Source organism: Harmonia axyridis, chromosome 7 (genome assembly GCF_914767665.1).
Source record: "Harmonia axyridis chromosome 7, icHarAxyr1.1, whole genome shotgun sequence".
NCBI lineage: Eukaryota > Metazoa > Arthropoda > Insecta > Coleoptera > Coccinellidae > Harmonia > Harmonia axyridis.
Window position 1 is genome coordinate 34,849,499 of NC_059507.1, and position 19,205 is coordinate 34,868,703.

At 33.7% G+C, this 19,205-nt stretch overlaps 1 protein-coding gene across 4 annotated transcripts; it reads left to right on the plus strand.

The window, feature by feature from the left end:
* Window positions 1–1,318: 1,318 nt before the first annotated feature.
* Window positions 1,319–18,738, plus strand: LOC123684682. 4 transcript variants are annotated; one of them, XM_045624047.1, is made up of 7 exons: window positions 1,319–1,413; window positions 5,513–7,927; window positions 9,126–9,213; window positions 11,190–11,408; window positions 11,468–11,694; window positions 13,933–14,237; window positions 15,651–18,738. In XM_045624047.1, the coding sequence occupies exons 1-7, from the start codon at window positions 1,405–1,407 to the stop codon at window positions 17,194–17,196; spliced, it is 4,809 nt and encodes a 1,602-aa protein (XP_045480003.1). In that variant the 5' UTR covers window positions 1,319–1,404; the 3' UTR covers window positions 17,197–18,738. The 4 variants fall into 4 exon arrangements, with proteins under 4 accessions (XP_045480003.1, XP_045480004.1, XP_045480001.1 ...); XM_045624048.1 differs by lacking the exon at window positions 1,319–1,413 and adding an exon at window positions 4,118–4,273; XM_045624045.1 differs by lacking the exon at window positions 1,319–1,413 and adding an exon at window positions 5,187–5,334.
* The last annotated feature ends 467 nt before the right edge of the window (window positions 18,739–19,205 follow it).

Genomic DNA, 19,205 nt, shown 5'->3' on the forward strand with positions numbered 1-19,205 from the left:
AATTATTTCAAACGTATACAAAATCATGATGAAGTTTTCTACTAGATAGAGAAATTTTTATGTTTATTCACATTGAAGTTGTTCATAATCAATAAATATTTTTTGGAACTGATAAATAAGGTAAGTTTCTCAAGTTTATACATAATTTTCGTTTGATTCTAATATAACTGTGATTGAAAAAGTATGGTAACGGCCAACAGTAATCATGTAAGTTGGTTTTTTTCGTCAAAAAATCTCGAACTTCAGATCTTGAGATTTTTTACGACGAATTTCGAAGAAAAATGTTTCGAGAACTTTATAGAAAAGTGTAAAACTGATATTGTATCGAATTAATTCTTTTTGGAAATTTCGAATAGTGAATATGCTTCCTACGAAACTTAAAAAATGAATTTTCCAGCAAATTACCACTTATTATCCTCTTGAAAATGTCACCATATATTGCTTAGTCATACAATTTGTCATATTTATCTAATTTTCCAATCGACTGCTCTCTAAAAATTGCAATGGATATAAAACAATACTATAAAATCAATCAAATCTCAAAAATCAACATCCAACCCCAAAAATTGGCAAACTTTATCATAATAACTGAAGGGGTTGAAAATGAAATTTTCAATTCAGCTGCAATATTTTTTCTATCAATTACCGAGTATCTACAGCGCCAATTCGCGATCTGGATGTGTATGATCCTTTGATTCTACCACCCAAGCAGAGGGGGCTAATAGGACCTCCATAAAAAATCAAACAATTTCCAATAAAACGCAAAGGTCCTGAAATCCAGCAAAGAACTCAATTTCAGATTCATCACGAGGATCCTGAAAGAGTAAACGATCAAAATGAACAATGGACGAACCCAAAAAGTAAATCACAAGCTGGAAAATGAATAACATAAAAGATATTAAGCAGCGATCCTGGTGTTGAACCAACGAACTAACGCATTCCTGGCGAAAGAACAGACATCCTCTTCTAATCAACGTGACAAGCCAAAATAATTGTAATAGTTTACTGATGAAACGTGTTACGCTAACAGAGTTGAAGACCCCGGAATCCCCGTAAAATATCGGGATATTTTCGAACTTCTTTGCATATTCTGTTACTATTAAGTGAACAGAACGAGAATCTTGCAGAAAACCGGAGCAATTTGGATTTCTTAGGTAGGAAATTTCATAAAATTTAGTAGCTTGTAAATCGCAACCATGCCATGTCGTTCAGCGTTCGGGTGTTGTCGGTCAGATTCGTCCGTGAATACGTGCTTTCGGTGAAATAGAGACGACGCACATAACAGCCTAGGTGGCGTTGGTGTTGTGAAACCACGATTCAGGGAAGGTAAGAGAAACCCTCGATTTTGTTGTTGTTTTTGGTGCTAATTCGAACCCCCATCGAGGATTTTCTGTTCTTTTTCATATGTGTTTGGTAGGTTTTCGCATAGATTCACTCTAGATTATAGTTTTAAAGTGTTCGGTTTAGGAATAAATTAGTTATTTGCTGTTGAAAATGGTCGGAATCGAGGAAATTCCCTAACAGGTCATTTACTTTGTTTTAAATAGTTTTAGTGATACTTCTGTCGTTTCGTACAGTGTTGCATGTTTCTGCAGTCACTTAGTATTTCGAGAATTCGCAACAAGGGTTGATTTGTTCGATTGATAGATTCTTGAGAAGGTTTTTTATAACCTGAAAATGATTACCGATAATGTCATTCTGAGAACTGTACAGATCGGCTTATTGTGAATTGATGGAGTTTCGTGATGTCGTTTATGATCTGAATGAGAAACTCCGGTTCTCGGCGGGAGACTTTACAGAGTCAATGGGGTGTTTGGGGGTTACTTTTTACTCGAGAGAGTCGTTTCTCAAGTCGTTTGAAGCGTTGGAAAGATAGTTTGTAGAGTTTATTCCTCCTTTCTAAATTTTCAAAAAGTGACGTCACGATTGATTCAGATTGCAAGGATGTGTCAGTACAGATACTTAGTCATAAGTTAAGGGGAGTGTTGGAGGGGGACAAAGAAATGACCTTTGATTTCACTGCAAAGTTGGAGGGAAATTTTATTGGCGTTGACTTCAGAAGTTCAACCCTTATAGTATAACTAACTTTGTCGCATTCATAAACTTTTTTTACTATAAGGTTTTTCGTTTTGAAGGATTGAAATAATCTAAATATGTCGAATTATTAGTGGAAGCTGATTGTTTTTGAGTAATAGTGGAAAAATTTAGGAAGTAGAAAAGAATTGCCATCAACTAATGACAACATCGTGTTTCTATATATCTCGAAACGTATTTTGATGTGCATATTCAACAGTTCCAAAATTCATTAAAATCCAATACACAATATCAAGAAGTGCTTTGAAAATATTACTATAGATGATAGTAGTCTTATCAATGAAACAAATGTATTTGCTATTTTACGAAATAAGAAAAAGTCATCGATTCTGTTTCAAAAATTGAAGGTTTCTTGTTTTTTTTTCTAAGAAATCAATGTAGAAATTAATACGTCGACTAAAATCTTTTCGAATATTTTTCGATCCGTTTACCAAAGCTTTGATTTCATTAAGCAGTGGCGTAAATTTTTTCAGTAATTTTTTGTTAGTAGGTACATGGAAGCTATTAAAAAGAAACAATTCCAGAATGCCTCGATATTGCCTTATGAATAAATATCAATGTAATAATGCAACGCCCTTATGCTTCTCATTTTCATCTAGTTAAGGGGAACTTAATTGACTATTATTTTGCATCTGGAGAGCTTGAGATGAGAGAATAATTTCTTTTTGAAGAAGTTCATTTAAGATACGAAAAATCTCTAGGTATTATTCAAGTTTTTTAAGTACAAATACTTCAAATCTTCTCATTTTATTGAATTTGTTGGAGGTTCACAGAAATTTTGAATTTGAATAACGTTAAAATGATTCAAAAATATCCTTCTTTCATATCCAAGGTTTTTACTCGAATTGAAGTAGCTGTTCCCAAAAAATTTAGAGCGAAAATTAGTCGACCCCCTGATCAAATTCTTTCCTATGAAAAAAAATTTCGATGGGGTTGTATTTTCCCCATACATTATTTCATTCTTTTTCTGGATTCCTGCTCTTATTTGGTACAAATGTACTAACATTTTTCTTATATTGTTTTTTTGAAAACACGTAATCAAATACAAAGAAAACCTAATGGGTAATGGATTATGTACTCGAAAACAAATTGAAGAGACAGAAAATTTGAAAGAAGTATTTCCAAATATTGAAATACTTCAAATAAAAATATTGATTGAAGAAATAAAACACTTGGCTATACGTTTCACCAAGTGATAAGCGAGAAATCAATTTGGATTACTTCAAATTAAATGGAAATGTTTTAATCAATTAACAAACGCATATGATAACTAAGAATTTATGCTAAAATCCCACTAAACAGCATTAAAATTGAGCCATTGACCAAAGAATATGTTTTGTTTTTATAATTTCTTTTTGAGGTGAACGCTCTCAATGTTGAAGTTTCATAAATTATCAATATATGGCCACTATAGTTGACTACAAAAGTTTGAAAAAATATTGACGAAAGAGATTATACAATTTTTGATAAAAATTGTTGCGCCTCAATGTGTCTTCTTCTGGTTCACATTTTGCCACGGTTAGAATGATTGTTTGATAATCCTCCAGGTCCCAAAAGAATTTTCACTAAATTTTGAATAATTGTTGGGAAAAAAATTATTTCTGATCTCCATATATCGAGACAGAATCATGATAGAAATCAATATTAGGCCTGAACTTTATCCATTTAATCAACTAGGTCACACCAAAATAATTGATTATAATAAATAATTTTCTTATTGCGACCAAGAAAATTTTCTACGACTTTCGATGAACTTCTATTATTCACTATTTCGAATTTTACCAACTCCATGTCATAATCATAAAGATATGATTATATTTGCATCATTGCATTTCGAAATTCAGATTAGTTCCGATATGTTTCAGATAAATGATATTGTTTGGAATAAACGGTGAATATAAAAAGCGATTCGACAGAAGAACTGAAAAACAACAGCTTAGTAAAAGGAAATTTATTCCATATGAATTATCTGCACTTGTATTCTGAAATTATGTTTACCTTATCTCACTTTTTCTCAACATCGCAAGAAAGCGTATAAACTATCAGATAAATTCAGAAATTCGACTAGTTTTTTCCAATTTTCGCTTACTATTGAAGAATAATACGAATATAAAACAATACAAATCGAGAAGATCGACATTCAAAATGGCTCCAAAGTCATTTGACGTAGGAGTTAGAGGTAAAAATATTTTATTCAGAATAATTGTACCATTACATTCCTCAAATTTAATTATTTTGTATTTGAAAATTTTATTTCTTGTATTTTTCCTTTGAAATTCTTCTTTCAGTTTCTTGGCTATCAACGGGATTAATATTGTTTACTGACTGATTTTTTCATAACGAAATTTCAAAGATGAAGGATTTTTTTGTTAAACTATTACTAATATTCAGAATTTTATTTCACCACTTTCTCTTCTATTTCCTCGTATTTTTCCACAATATTTCACCTCATAGTTGTAAAGTTACGACCTAAAAAACTGTATCTATCATCAACTGGTTGAACGAAAAAAATTTCTGAAAACTTCTATATTCATTTATTTATTCCTGGCCCTTAAACAGCTTAAAGCTGGTATCAGAGCCTACATTTACATAATATCTCTCATAAACAACAATATTTCTTAAATATAATTCATATCAGTCTTGTAAAAAAAAAACATTAATTTCCCATATATAAAGAAATAATCGAAGTTTAAGAAACTCTTTGAGGTCATGGCACATTTTTCTAATATTTCCACTGCATATAAGTTTTAAATACTCATCTAACAGTATTTTTTTTCTTGGTTTCATTTCATGATTGAGTACCTAGTTCCATCTTCTGAATTTCGACACTTATGACGCCAAGTAGAATATGGATGAATTTTCATAAAAAAATAAGAATTGCAATTTTGCTCTTTTAAGTGTCGAAATAATGTCTACAAAAATTCATCCTTTTTTTTTTCATTTTTTTTTTCACCTACCAATAAATTATTTTCCAACCGCACCCGTACATCCGATATTGAGAAATTTTCTTTAGATTTCTCTGAGATCACATCTCACTTCAATGACTTCGTTCTCTCGTATAAAGCTAGACAAGAGAGCGTGAAATTTATGTACAATAACACCATAGAAAATAACATTATGGCTTTCTGACACGAAAACATCAATTTTTCACCGTTAGTTATGTCAATATCTTATCGTAAATTAGCTTTATTTGGTTTGATTTCTTCAGAGATGCTTCTAGAACCAAGTTTCCAAAAAAGGGTGAGTTTGAGGAATAAATCCTACTACAAATCGGATTTTTCGACATTTTAAAGCGTTGGAACCAAAAAGACTTACAATTCTCGTTTCATTTGTAGATTTTTCTATCGAATACGCCATCATTTAGCAACTAGACTTTCGCATCAACTCATATTCATAAGAAATCTTTTCTCTTGCTTAGGTGGAAAAGGTGGTAAATGATATGGCAACTAAAGAAAGAAAGGTATCAATAGGAAGAAGGCAGCAAACAGCATCCCCCTCCCCAAAAGATCTCCGTTCCACCCCTGAACAAACAGTTAAGAACGACGCAACAGTAGATTCGCAAAAAGTAGCTCCCCAAAAAACAAAGACAATTACAAAAACAGCGTTGGTGCGAAAATTGACCAAGGGACAGAAAAAAAAGAACCAAAAAAAGAAACTATCGATAAAACTGACGTCGAAGGCCGCAAGGAAGGCAAAACAGAAAATAACAAAATCGTTGATCAATACTGCCAAAGTACTTGAAGCGAAAAAGTTGCTCAAAAACGGTAAAGTAGTACAGAAAAAAGAGGAAGAAGAGTTCGATTCACATATCCTAGAACCCATATTTCCAGAAGAGACCGAATTAGACAAGAAACCAAAAAATAAAAGAATTGTGAGGAACCCCGTAGCCAGAAAAGTCAAAACAGAGGTTGAAGACCCGGAAATATGCAGTGATAGTAGTACAAATTCCGTCAAATACTCTAGGAAAAGCAAAAACAGTATCAAAAACGATGAAATAGATACCATAAAAGAGACAATCGAAGGTGTTATTAGTGGTTTTACACTCAGACCGGAAGAAATAAAAAAAGAACCAGATTATTTATCCGAGAGCAGCAGAAGCGATATAATCAAACCAAAAAGGTTAACAAAGAAGCAAAAGTTATCCCTGTTACAAAAAGAAATAAAAAAAGAAAATATAGAAAATGCATTTACAATAATAGGCCAAAGTGATCAAAAAATCATTGATATGCTAGATTTGAATGTTCTAAAAGTGAAAAAGACATATCCAACACAAAAAAGAAGACATACCATAGAAAAATTCCCCATGGATTCTGATTATCCTGGCATCGAAGACTTCCCCCCCTTGATACCATTCTCAGGTATACCCCAAAGCCCTAAAAATAAAAGGAAACCTAGAAGTTGTGTGGAGACTAAAGTTTTGAATCCGTATACTATAAGACCACCAGCAAGGATGCTGAGAAATGGTAAACAAAGAAGAATGAAAGAGCATCTTTTAGAGGGTTTAGATGATAGAAGAAAAAAAAGAAGGCTGTGTTCGGAGGTGGTTGGTAGCGAAGTTTCAAAGCTCTCTGGGTATGATTCGGACAGTAGTTTCTCTGACTTGGTCCCACTCTCCGGTGCTGAGATCGATCTGAAGAGTGTCGAAGTTAAGAAAGAACAAATAGAAAATCACACTAACCTAACGCTTTCCGCAAATATCAGAAAAAGTCTTTCAGTGGAAAATCAATCCTATTGCACCGACTCCAATTCAAATCTGTGCGATGATCCTAGTGTACAAGAGAATAAGAATATCGAAAACTTAAAACAAGTCACGATGCTCAATGAGGACCTTTACCCAAATCCTAGTGCTAAAGTGCCTGAAAAACTGTTAATTTTGGACATAATGAAGCAAAACTTTAATGAAAAGGTCGATCTGATCAATGAAAATAATGCACCTAAGGTGCAACAAACTCAAAATAAACTTTCTCCGATAGTCGTAGAAGAAAAAGAATCTGGCCAGAAAAAAATGAGCGATATAATCTCGAAAATTGTAGAAACTATGGGTTCCGAAGAATTCACAGCTACAATCAACACAACTGAAGAGGGTCCAGCTGTGGTTATGCAAAATGGGGATATCAGAGAGAATATCCTGTGGGAAAACCAAAAGGATACTGTCAAAGAAGTATCTTCTCCTCCCGAACAACAACCTGTTGAGGAACAACTAAACGAAAATATCCCTGATGAGGTCATGCCACTTAATGATCAAATCACAGAAAATGTGAGTGTAATAGAGAACGATGTAGTTATGGAAGACAAAGCAATTACGGAGGAAGATAAAGAACCTCTCGAACAAAAACTAACACCTGAAGCTTCTGAAACTCTGGCCGAACCAGAAGTACCACCAGTTGTTTCTGCAAATATTCCTTTCGAAGCTGTAGCTGGACCATCGTCTGCTAAAGAATACTCCCCTCCAACATTCGAAGCTGTAGCTGGACCATCGTCTGCTAAAGAATACTCCCCTCCAGCATTGGAGCCTGATTGCTGCTTGCCATCAACCTTGAAGGTTTTGGAGCAGGTATCCGAAGAAGAAGCGGCTATCAAAGAGAGCATCTTGAACGCTCTTGGTCTTCAAAGTCTGAAGGCAGCAGAGGAGGCTAGATTAAGGGAAAAAGAGAAACCAGCGGGGGCAACAAAACCTGAATATACCGGAACCCTGAAAACTGTGATCAAGCTGAATCGTGATAGTAAGAAGAAGGGGAAGAATCACCCTCTGAAAATGACACTACAGAAGAATAAGGGTAAGAATGGAGAAGGAACTTCTGGAACTCAAGATGATTATAAGATAATGAAAGAGGTGAGAAATAACAATTTAAAAAATATTTATATATAACAACAAATCTAAAAAGTATTATGAAATTCTGTAAAGCCTTCAATTTTGATATTGGTTGATTTCAGTTGGCTAGAAATATAATTTCAGAAATAACAAACACCTTTATATCAACCAAAACAAAAAACTTAATTATCGAAATTAGAATTCAAAAATACAAGAAAATAAAACAAATATGTAAATATTAAAAGTAACGGCTTTACAGAAGTCTGCAATAATTTATTTCAAATAATCTTTATGGAGTTTACAGGCAGTCCTAGAGTATGAGTATCAGACTGATAGGCTAGATAGTCCTAATGAATATTAAAGTTTCTTACAAATTTGAAAAAAAAAATTTTTTTTTCAATTTCCGAATTGGCTGAAGAATATATTGATGAGACTCAAAACAGCTAGTATTTAAGACAATGGTGTTCATTTCAATCATAGTCTTCAATTTGCTCTTATTTTCATCACGTTGTTTTCAAGGTAATCCTTTTTTGATGAAAAATCAAATCTTAAAATTTTTCGAGTCGATTTTCTCGAAAATAATTGGGTTTAGAGCTTTCAACTAAGAGTATAACATTTTAAAGAATTCAAGAATTTAAATTCCATCACAAAAATTTACTGAATTGTCAGTGGTGTTCTGGTAGGAGACGCCATTGGAAAGTTTGAAAAAGGCAAGAAACATCAGAAGTTAACTTTTTACAAGGAATGTGGCTGTTTTGAGTCGCATTGAAATATACTCAGTTATTTGGAATTATTACAAAAACCCTTTTTTTTCCAACTTGAACACTCTGTATCTCGGTAGTGAAAAGAGTTAATGTTAATAGGAAATTTGTTGTTATATTCATTAAAACTATCTACCCTATCTGTCACATCTACTCTGGGATACTTTACATTAGTAATATATATTTATTATTCTAAAACATTAATTTTTTTCTGGAAAAAGATACTGATTTTATTAATGATTTTACTTTTTTTTATGATATCTTTTGACTTAAAGGATAATAATATAATAGATGTGACTTGGATATTTTCGATTAACGAATATTCATGAGAGTTGTAGCATTCGATATTTGCATATTGATTCAGAGTAATTGAATTATCTCAGGAATTTTTATGTTCAAGTTGAACACTTTCTCTTGCATGAAAATGTAAATTTTTAACAATGCTTTTGTTGTTGCAGGGCTCAACTTCCTGGAAAAACAGTGGACAGTCATCAGATTCGGCTGGTGCGCAAAGAAAAATACATTATTCTAACAGATCTAACCTGGGTAATTATTCGGTTTTGGGTTTTCCATATTCTCTTCCTTTTGCACTTTTTCTTTTAATCGCACTACATAGAAACACTTTCTCTTCTTCTGCTATTCCATCATAATATGGAACTTTTTGTATAATACAAAAATAATTTCACTCAAAGAGGCATAGAAAGGATAATTTTGTCATTAATGATTTTCACATTCTTTCTTCAAAACATCAAATTTCATCACTAAATTTTTCTTCGTTTATTTAATTATTCACTGATCACTTGAAATGATCGTTGCTATAACATTGGACAAAAAGTGATGACACAAAAAAATTCAATAATCGAAATGAAGAAAGTACATGAGTGAAGTTAGGAGCTTTCGAGTATTCTTATATTGCTTCTTTAGAAACATGTAATTAAATACAAAAAAAAACTTATGAGTAATGGATTATGTACTCGAAAACAAATTGAAGAGACAGAAAAATTGTAAGAAGTATTTCCAAACATTGAAATACTTCAAATAAAAATATTGATTAAAGAAATAAAACACTTGGCTATACGTTTCACCAAGTGATAAACGAGGAATCAATTTCGATTACTTCGAATTAAATGGAAATGATTTAATCGATTCACAAATGAATATGATAACAACTAAGAATATACGCTAAAATCCAAATACACAGCATTAAAATTGAGCCATTGACCAAGGAATATGTTTTGTTTTTATAATTCCTTTTTTAAGGTGAACGCTCTGAATGTGTCTTCTTCTGGTTCACATTGTGCTCGTGATTCATAGGCCATTCTGTTTTTTATTTTCCATTCTAATTATTATTTGTATTTTCTAATCATCAAAAATAAGTTTGACCAAGAAATTCAACTGTTGGCGAGTATTATTGTACGATCTTTCTTCTTGTATATAATACAAATTCAATCATAAAATTCAACTATCCCATCCAATCAGTTCACTTTCAAGATTATAAATATAATATAAGATGTTTTTGAATTTTTCGATATGATAGAATACATAGAAGGTTGAAATATACGCAGATTCAGTTCACAAAAGGTTATACTTAGTAAATTTATGAAAAGGCACAAAGGCTGAGGCCAACATAGTCTCTCAGGTGGAAGAGGACAAAAGCCTCTGCTGAGTAAATGTATAGCCGGGAAATCGAACTGAAAGATACTAGTTTCAAAGATTGTAATTGAAAAACAAGTATTTCACATACATTACTTTTATTTTGAATCCGATTAAGTCGAAACATAATCATAACACCTATCCAGTGGTAATCTTTTTGTGAAATAAATATATTCAAATCCCACTCTTTTAGTTGGGGAAAATTTCTTTCTCTAGTTCTGTGGTTATTCCGTTCATTCTTCCACATCTTGTAGAACAAAATCGTGCGAGAATATATCAGAAACGCACAGTTTTCATGGTTATATTTTATTATTCTATGTTGGTACTCCGAACTTTCCGCCACGGCTTTATCTGTCAATTCATCAATTTGCCTTAAAGAAATCAGTTCTGCCAACCAACATTTTTCAATGCAAAAATCACTAAAATATATTTATGGAAATATTTCATTAATTTCAATGAAAATGCAATGAATTAGAGAAAATAATGTATAATACTCGCACAGAAGGCTCATTCTACCACTCGTTCATTCCAAAACTCGCCACTTCGTGGCTCGTTTTTGAATTTTGAACTCGTGGAAGAATATCAATGCCTTCTGCACTTGTATTATAAATAACTATATTGGCATTTTCTTTAAGAACAGCATCTAATATAGTAATGAACCAAGATGAAGGATTTGTTTCATGTTATCCAAGACGTGAAAAGTATTGCACTTTCTGTCCAGTATTATAGTGAAAATTCAACCATACAATTGTTTGAAAAGGTTCAACTAAAATCCAAAATCAATTCTTCAATTTTCAATTATTTGTCCACTTAACGAATAGTTTTATGGTTATACAGCAATTTGATTTATATTGTTACAATCATAACAGACGTGAGCAGCGAACACACCACGGACGGTGAAGCAGCAAACCCCGAGGGACCAGCAAAAGCCTTAGTAATTCCAGAAAAAGCCAGTTCTTTCAGTATTCATCCGGAACGTTTGTGCAAAGACGAATGTTCCTTCTGTTACGGAAAATTTGGGCTTTTCGACACCCCATGTCACATAGCCTCGATCAAGACGATCGAGAGACAGGAAAAAATTTTAGCAAGTAAGTCTTGATTTCGTCTTTTGACCACTAGGCCTTCTAACCTGTTTCTCGTTTTACAGTCGAAAAAAATTTGACCAAAGACTCCTGCCTCTGCGATGCCTGCTATAGACACATCGACAGGAGGGCCAACACGCCTTCTTACACCAGTAAATCGGTGAAGAGGGGCCCGATGATTGCACCAGGTCCGAAGAAGAACCACTGTCATGTCTTGGGGTGCAAGAATGTTTCCGCGAACATCTTGCGCAGAAAGTGGATAATAAAAATGAGGCAGCAGGTCATGCAAACAGTAAGTTTGATTTGTTCTGCTAGACTTTCGGTTTTCGTTTCGGTGGCACAATAGATTTTGAAAAAGTGTAGAGCATGCCTTCATCAGGAGCAGCTATAAAACAATTGAACATTTAATATTACATACAGTTTTTTACCATTTACGTCACTTAAAAAATTGAGGGTCTTTTTTATGTTTCGAATTTGATGTACTGAACCATCATATATCAATGAAGGTTTATTATAAATATTCTTTCTCATATATATATTTTCGTATAGTTTATTGTATTCATTCATTTTAATAGTGTTGATATATATCACAAAGAATATTCATAATAAACCTTCATTGATATGTGTTGGTTCAGTACCACATCAAATTCGAAATATTAAAAAAGGCAAAAAACCTCAATTTTGTAAGTGACGTTAATAGTAAAAAACTGTATGTAATATTAAATGTTTAATTGTTTTTTTACAGCTGCTCCTGATGAAGGAATAAAATAATTTCAAAAGCTTGAGTATTAGAAAAAAGAGTTACCATTGGTCCATTGACTGCTGTTCCAATAAACCCCAAATCTTAGTGTAATTAAACAGTAAACTACACAAATATCCGAACTAATAATAGTAATTCCACTCTGTTCTTTGATCAGTTGAACTTGAATTGTTTGAATTACTCTCATTTTCTCTAAAATTCTTATCACAATTCTAGACATTCAATGTTTCAAGTAGTTTCAATATTTTCACTTATCACCTTTTTAAAATAATGATAGTAATAATATCAATTGAATATTAATAATAATAAGCTCTATTTATGATCCTAAAACTATTACAAAAACCTGCAAGAAGGCCTAGAATATTTGTTATGAAATAATGCTTCATTGTAGTGACTATTTTATCATTATTTTTGTTTTATGTATGAAGATTAACTGTATTGCTTGTTTTTCAAATCATAAAAAGCAGGTTTGATTTTCAAAGTAGAAACTGGATAGGGGATTTATCATAACTTGGGAGACCTTTTTTTATAAATGAAAAAAACTTAAAAAATGGAAATATGCAGTCATTTGTTCATTAATATCTTAAACGTGAACTGTCTATACATATTCAAAGTAGATGAATGTGAAAATGTTGCGTAACTTCTGAAATCAAGAAATATCAAGAGTTTTTCATATTATGTCGAAAATTATCAACAAAATACAACTATTTTTTATTATTTTTGACATTTTGCATTGTATTCTGCAAGGAAAATGATGATAGTGTTCTAACAAAATATTATGCTCCTTAATCAGATAATGTATGAGTATGGAGATTTAAATTCACCAAATCTATTTCATAACAATATTTTATGATGGTAGAATTGATAAGAATGGTAGTTGATGATGAAGAAGGAAATTATAGGGAATGACTTATTTTGAAACCACTCAAAAAAATTACTCTGTTTTTATAATAAATCAAGAAAATATCAAATAATTCGGAAATTACTGAAATAATTATTTTTCCATGCTGAATTCCATTCATTCATGCAAAAATAGAGTTTTAAGTTGAATTTTTTTTACAATTAGCACACAATATTTGAAACGCCCTATGATGGTATTTCCTGAATTCAAAAGTTGCACAACCCTTCCACATACTTCAACAAATCTGAAGACACATTTAGGATATTGAGAATAAGTGTAATGAAGAAATATACTATGCATATTTCCAGTATTTTATAGATATTTTGAAAACTATTCGTAATAAAGCAACAGTTGAAACAAAAAATCGTTCAGAATATCAAAGGAGAAAAAATATATATTACCTATATAACCAATAAAACTAAAGTCTTGCAACCATTTAAACTTATTACAGAAAATATAATATCAATATCCCAATTTTCAGAATTGAAATAGGTCCAGTTCTAATAGGCTCTTGAACTTAGAATACCCTGTATGATAATAGTATTAATGTATAGAAAATAACATGCAACATTATACTTCAAATTATTGTCGAATTTTTTATCTATTTTTCTCATAATTATATATACAATAATGTATTTTTGGGTTGCGTCTAGGTCTTTTAGCATTATTATTTGTGATCTTTTTGAAGTAGAGCTCTCTACTGTGTTGATTTTGACTGACTAGAATTTCTAGCTCTTTAGCACCCATTTTTTGTTGTTTATGGCCCTTTATTGAATTCCCAAAGGTAGCCATTCTTGCTGTAACTTCCAAAGTATTTTGCGTGTGAGGCTCGTTCACAATTTGGTACTAATAATTTTTATTTGTCACAGGTCAACATCGATTTGAACAACCTGGGCCTCCATTCGATTCCCATATGCAACGAACATTACTCCGCTCTGGAGCATCTGATGATCTGCTCGATGTGCAAGAGAAGACTTGCCAAGAATCACATCCACTATCTGGGACCCGAAGTCGATGATCTCAACAATGCCATGGAAGAGGAACGTATACCTCTGAAACTGAGTGAAAAACCGGTTGTTTGTAAGCTTTGCAGGTGTTTCGCCACTGTGATCTTGAAAAATCCCGAGGATAGGCCTGAGAACAGTATGCATTTCTTCGAGGAGTACAAGAAAAGGTATGCAATTTTATCGTAAACTTTTATAATTGTTTTCTGGATAAATATCTCTTTTGAATAAAATTGAAGGAAACCTTATTCCTGATTATCGACATTTTCTGATTCTGTGATGAAAATTCAGGCAGGTATTTGGTATAGAATTTTTTTCGGAAAAGTTAGACCCCTCCGAAGATTAACAAATAAAATTTTCAACAAATATTATAATTGTATTGTCGATATTCGACGGGTTTTTGTTCATTGTTCACTATTGTTTCAGTTGTAAAATTCTCAGCCTAGTTGAATCATCATAATTTGGTTGGCTCTTGTTCAATAAAATGCTATTTAACATGAGCTTGCAATACATTTATATTTTTCTCGTAAATGCTCAAGTTTTCGAAAAAACTTGTAGAGACAAAAATGTTAGTTAATAGATTGGGTTTTTCAGCCATATTTAAAAAAAAATTTGTAACAAAAAATATTTTACGGTTGACTATTTCAACCCCTTCTAAGCATACTTCTGGGTTGAAAAAATTCTGAAATGTGTAGTTGCATTGACAAATAATATTTACCAAGTTTTGTGTCTTTGGCTCAATAAACATGGAAAATAAAAAAGAAAAACAATTTTTTTGATAATTTTAGGGTTTTAGTTCAAAATTAAGGCTTCTACTTCCTTTTTCATTTCCATATCGAATTGTTTATCTGTGTCATATTGGTACGATTGATTTAGGTGATGTTCGAAAATATTAGTCTTTTCTTCCTTCTTCTATGCGTTCTTTGTTATTAGCATGGATGGAAGGAATTTTTGTCTTAAGCATGACACACTTCATATCTCCAGAGAAATTCATTTTGTGAAAAAGAACGAAAGAGAAAAAATATTTTTAGTTTTGAACTACTGTATATTTTGAATATTGTTTACTTGTAATAATGTGAATAATAACTGTAATTATTATACTCACTCTGTACCGCGAGGCGAACTGGTATGGTGACAAAAGTGCTCACTATGCCAATCGACGCGTCGATCGGGTTTGTCCAGCGTTGCGTTGCGTCGACTGTAGTATGGTTCTGCCTTAAAAGAGTAGTTACGTCAACCTTAGGAGAATAATGGGTCTAGTGTGAATTTGAATGTTTCATATTCAAATATCTCTTTATTAAACACCAACTCCTCAAATCGGTTTGTTGACATTCAAAATATGTTCAAGCCCATTATTTTCACCTCCGGTTTGCTGAATTATAACTGACAGTGTGAACCTAGCTTTCAGCTTACCTACGTTCTAGTAAACCAGTGCTGAAATGAATTGGCCTTGGTGATATTAGAAATGTCAGAGGAATCATTTTTTGGTAGTCTTCTTTTTCAAATCCTTCTGGTGTTTATTGAAAGCTACAACAAGTTAGAATATGGCAGATCAGCTGTTATCATGGTTTTTTTCCTTTCAGACTTCTGCATTTCAACAACATAGTGCCCATGGACAAAGCGGCAGCAGAAGAACCCATCATTGTGCCCACCAAGGAGAGAACCGACAAAGAACCATACAAGAAGAAACGCAAACTCTCCAAGAACCTCGTCGAAGGCGACTCCAAACCAGGATCTCCAACTGTTGAAGCGACAAACGCTTCCCACTCGAGAAGCGAACAAAACGGAAGCGCCAATTCCGGTTCCGAGTCCCCCTCGGACTACCTAGTCGATTATCAGAGCCTCATACCTTCAATAGCGATGGAATGCTCAGACACCGAAACAGACAAAGACAAGACCAGGAGGGTCATAACTTTGGAATCGCTCAAGAAGTCCGTGGAAGTAACCGCGAAGAGCCCCAGCAGTGAGCTTGCCGTCCAACGGTTAGGTTCCAATCCCTACCTTTCCGTTAGACAGCTGTTCCCTGGAGAGGAAGAGTTAGGTCTTCAGGGTCAGATAGAGTTCAACAACGTCAAAGAGAGGACCACGGAGGGTTGGGAGAAATGCAACATGTCCATTCAGTACGACAAGCCGACCAAGCAGCTGTGGCAAGAGCTGCAGAAGCCCTACGGAAACCCCAGCAGCTTCCTGAGGCACCTGGTCCTGCTGGAAAAGTATTTCAGGAACGGGGATCTCCAGCTCAAACCTAACGCCAGCAGGCAGTCGTCAAGTTACAGCGAAAGCGTTCAGAACAGACTCAGGGCTTACGATAACATACCCACCGGTGCTTCGAGGTCCATAAGTATCGTGGAATTGAACTCCCCCACCAAAAAGAGCTCAAGTGGAAGTCCAAGCAACAAAGAGACTCTGATTCCAACCGTATTGCCGGGACTGCCGATCATGTCGACACCAAGCGTTACGGTTACCTCTGTGAGACCGCCTCCCGTCACCATAACCCAACTAAACAACTCTCTACTGCCGATAACGATCACCAAGACCAAACCGCCACCGCCACCTGGTCTAATATCTCTGTTGCCGGGCACAAACAGACCTATAGCCCCCTTGACGAAACAGCCGCAGTCCCAGAAGATCAAGTTCCCGATAACGAAGAACTGGAGACCCGGTCTGATACCCATCGATCCCACCAAGCCTCCAGAGAAGAAGACCGGCCTGGTGCAGGTGATATCCGGGGGCAAACCGTTCCACATCACCCTGGAGGACTACAAGAAGATGTGCGCGATAAAGAGGAGCTTCGAGATGAAGCAGAAACAGATGGCTGAAGCGAAGAAGCCCCAATCGCCGACGGTTCCCGCTGGAACGACCTTGGTGAAGAGCAATAATAAGAGTCTGGTGATCACCAAGGGACCAATCAGCAAGGTCGAGCCGAAGATCGAGCAGGAACCCCCGGAGAGCATCTTGGACAAGCTGGATCAGCAGGTGGAGAGCTTGGAGTCGACGTTCAACGAGGGTACGACGTTGTTGAACATGCCGAGGATACCGAAATCTCTCACTGTAATACCGCAGACGGTTAGGAAACCTTCGAGACCAGCTAGTCCGGTGCTTGTGATCACTCCGAAAGGAAAATCATGATGGATTCCGCCATCGCCAGTCAAGTGCCTCAACCCCGTATCTCCCTCCTCTTTTTACACAGGAGCTTTCTTGGGGGGCGAGATTCCAGGAGCTCGTTCCAATTCTAGTTGTCTATCGATTTTTCTCGTCGAAAACCTATTTCTGTTTTCTCCGTTTAGTTCTCAATGATAGTTTTTCTCTTGCTTTTTACCAAAGCAGAATTATACATTAAAGGAGGCTGTGGTTACCTATGATGATTTTTAAAAAATTATTTACAAAGTTGAATGTGTATATGGTGCGGTATTTGATGTTTGTTGAAAATTTTGTTATGTATCGTTGGTTTTTTTCAGAGACTTTGGATATTTATTCAGATGTGTTTCCTATTTTTCGTCTGAACATACTAGGCAGTCCAACGAATATTGAGGTAGGGGTTTCAGGTGATATGACTGAAGGTATAAAAAATTGTTTGGCTACACTGACATACTGATAGTTTTTTCTTTCTTTTTTATCTTACATTACCACCTATCTATTATCACTTCAAAGATGGACTAACCGCACTCTTGTTGTAACAGACATAATGATTAAGGTGCTACCCCCGCCAGTAATTCTTATCTAGCCCGCTATTGGCTAGAACATTTAACTTTCTATGACGGGGCGTGACATATCGGAAGAGGCGTTATTAGATTCTAGAAAAACGTCGAAACGTGCGTCGAAAGCTTATTTAAAAAACCTGTGGCTATGAGTGTTGCTATTTGATCTTTGAAGTACAGCAAGTCCAAAGAAAATTGAATTAAATCTTACCTATCTATCACATTTGCTTAGGGCTAGCCTGCACTGTTGTGCTCATTAAGTTTTGAAGTTTATCTGAAAAAACTCTGAATTGAATCACGATGGAATGAAACTATGTTCGAAAGTAGACGTTTCTAAATTGAACGAAAAGTTGAATTTACAAACTGACACTTGAAGTTTATTCACTATGTTACTCAACGGCTGAAACCGTTCACTATTTTAAAATTGATTAGATCTTCACCTTTCACAAATGATTTATCAAAAAGAAAATTTGCAAGCTGTGATTTTGAACATATTGAGAAGGCTCCTGTGGTCTAAACCTCCTAGAAACACTTGTACAAGTTTACCATATTTAGAAGACATTTGTTTCTGTTATATATTGTTTAAATGGAATTGTTGAAAGCATAAATTGATTATTTGAAGAAAGAAAAAGATTGTTAAGACTATAAAACATTAAGAAGATATTTTTTTATTAAAATCTCTTAAGGAAAATTGTAAATAAAATAAATAGTGGTTATGCAACTACAGAATGTATATTGTAAAATATTTAGTATAATATTTATATAGTGAACCAACTTTTAAGAGTGGTTTGTATTTTGTAGTAACAGCAATAATTGCTTATTTGGTTCTATGATTTTCTGAATGACTTGTTTTTATTTATTTTTACATGGTGTAATTTGAATACTGATTTTCGGATATCCAAATTTTATTTACTGTACTGATTTTTATATGAAAGACTGTCTATTTTCTTAATATAATTGAATTTTTGCATTAGGTCTGCATTTCATTTCTGTATTGGAGTTCAGATTTCACCATATAAGGAAGAAACATAATGAAATGTTATTAGGATGAGGGAAATCTGGAAAACCAACAGCAATTATTCATTTATTATATATGCATGCCTTAAAAGCATTTGGCAAATTTTTAACTTCAGTTCGTTGAACATTAACCGCAGTTGGAATGGAAACAAATATGTATTTATGATGTTTTCATATTGATCAATTCAACTATACGTATTACGTTCTCCTTAAAATATTTAAATTTATATTCATAAAAATTCCTTGGTTTGAATACTTGTGGGAGCTCTTTCATATTTATTTAATATTCTCATAAGAATTTTATTTAGAAATCATTTAACTCTTATATGAATTTTATGTACCTTTATACATATTTTGTTTCATGAATCTTGATTTATTAAACAAATCAAAGTAAAATTTTTGGTCTCATATCAGCATCATAAG

Excerpts from the sequence above, each read along its gene's own strand:
- LOC123684682 (XM_045624045.1), top strand. The coding sequence starts at position 5,254 with ATGTCAATATCTTATCGTAAATTAGCTTTATTTGGTTTGATTTCTTCA. Across the intron at positions 9,214-11,189 it reads TTCTAACAGATCTAACCTGG|ACGTGAGCAGCGAACACACC; the intron begins GTAATTATTCGG and ends CAATCATAACAG. Across the intron at positions 11,409-11,467 it reads ACAGGAAAAAATTTTAGCAA|TCGAAAAAAATTTGACCAAA; the intron begins GTAAGTCTTGAT and ends CTCGTTTTACAG.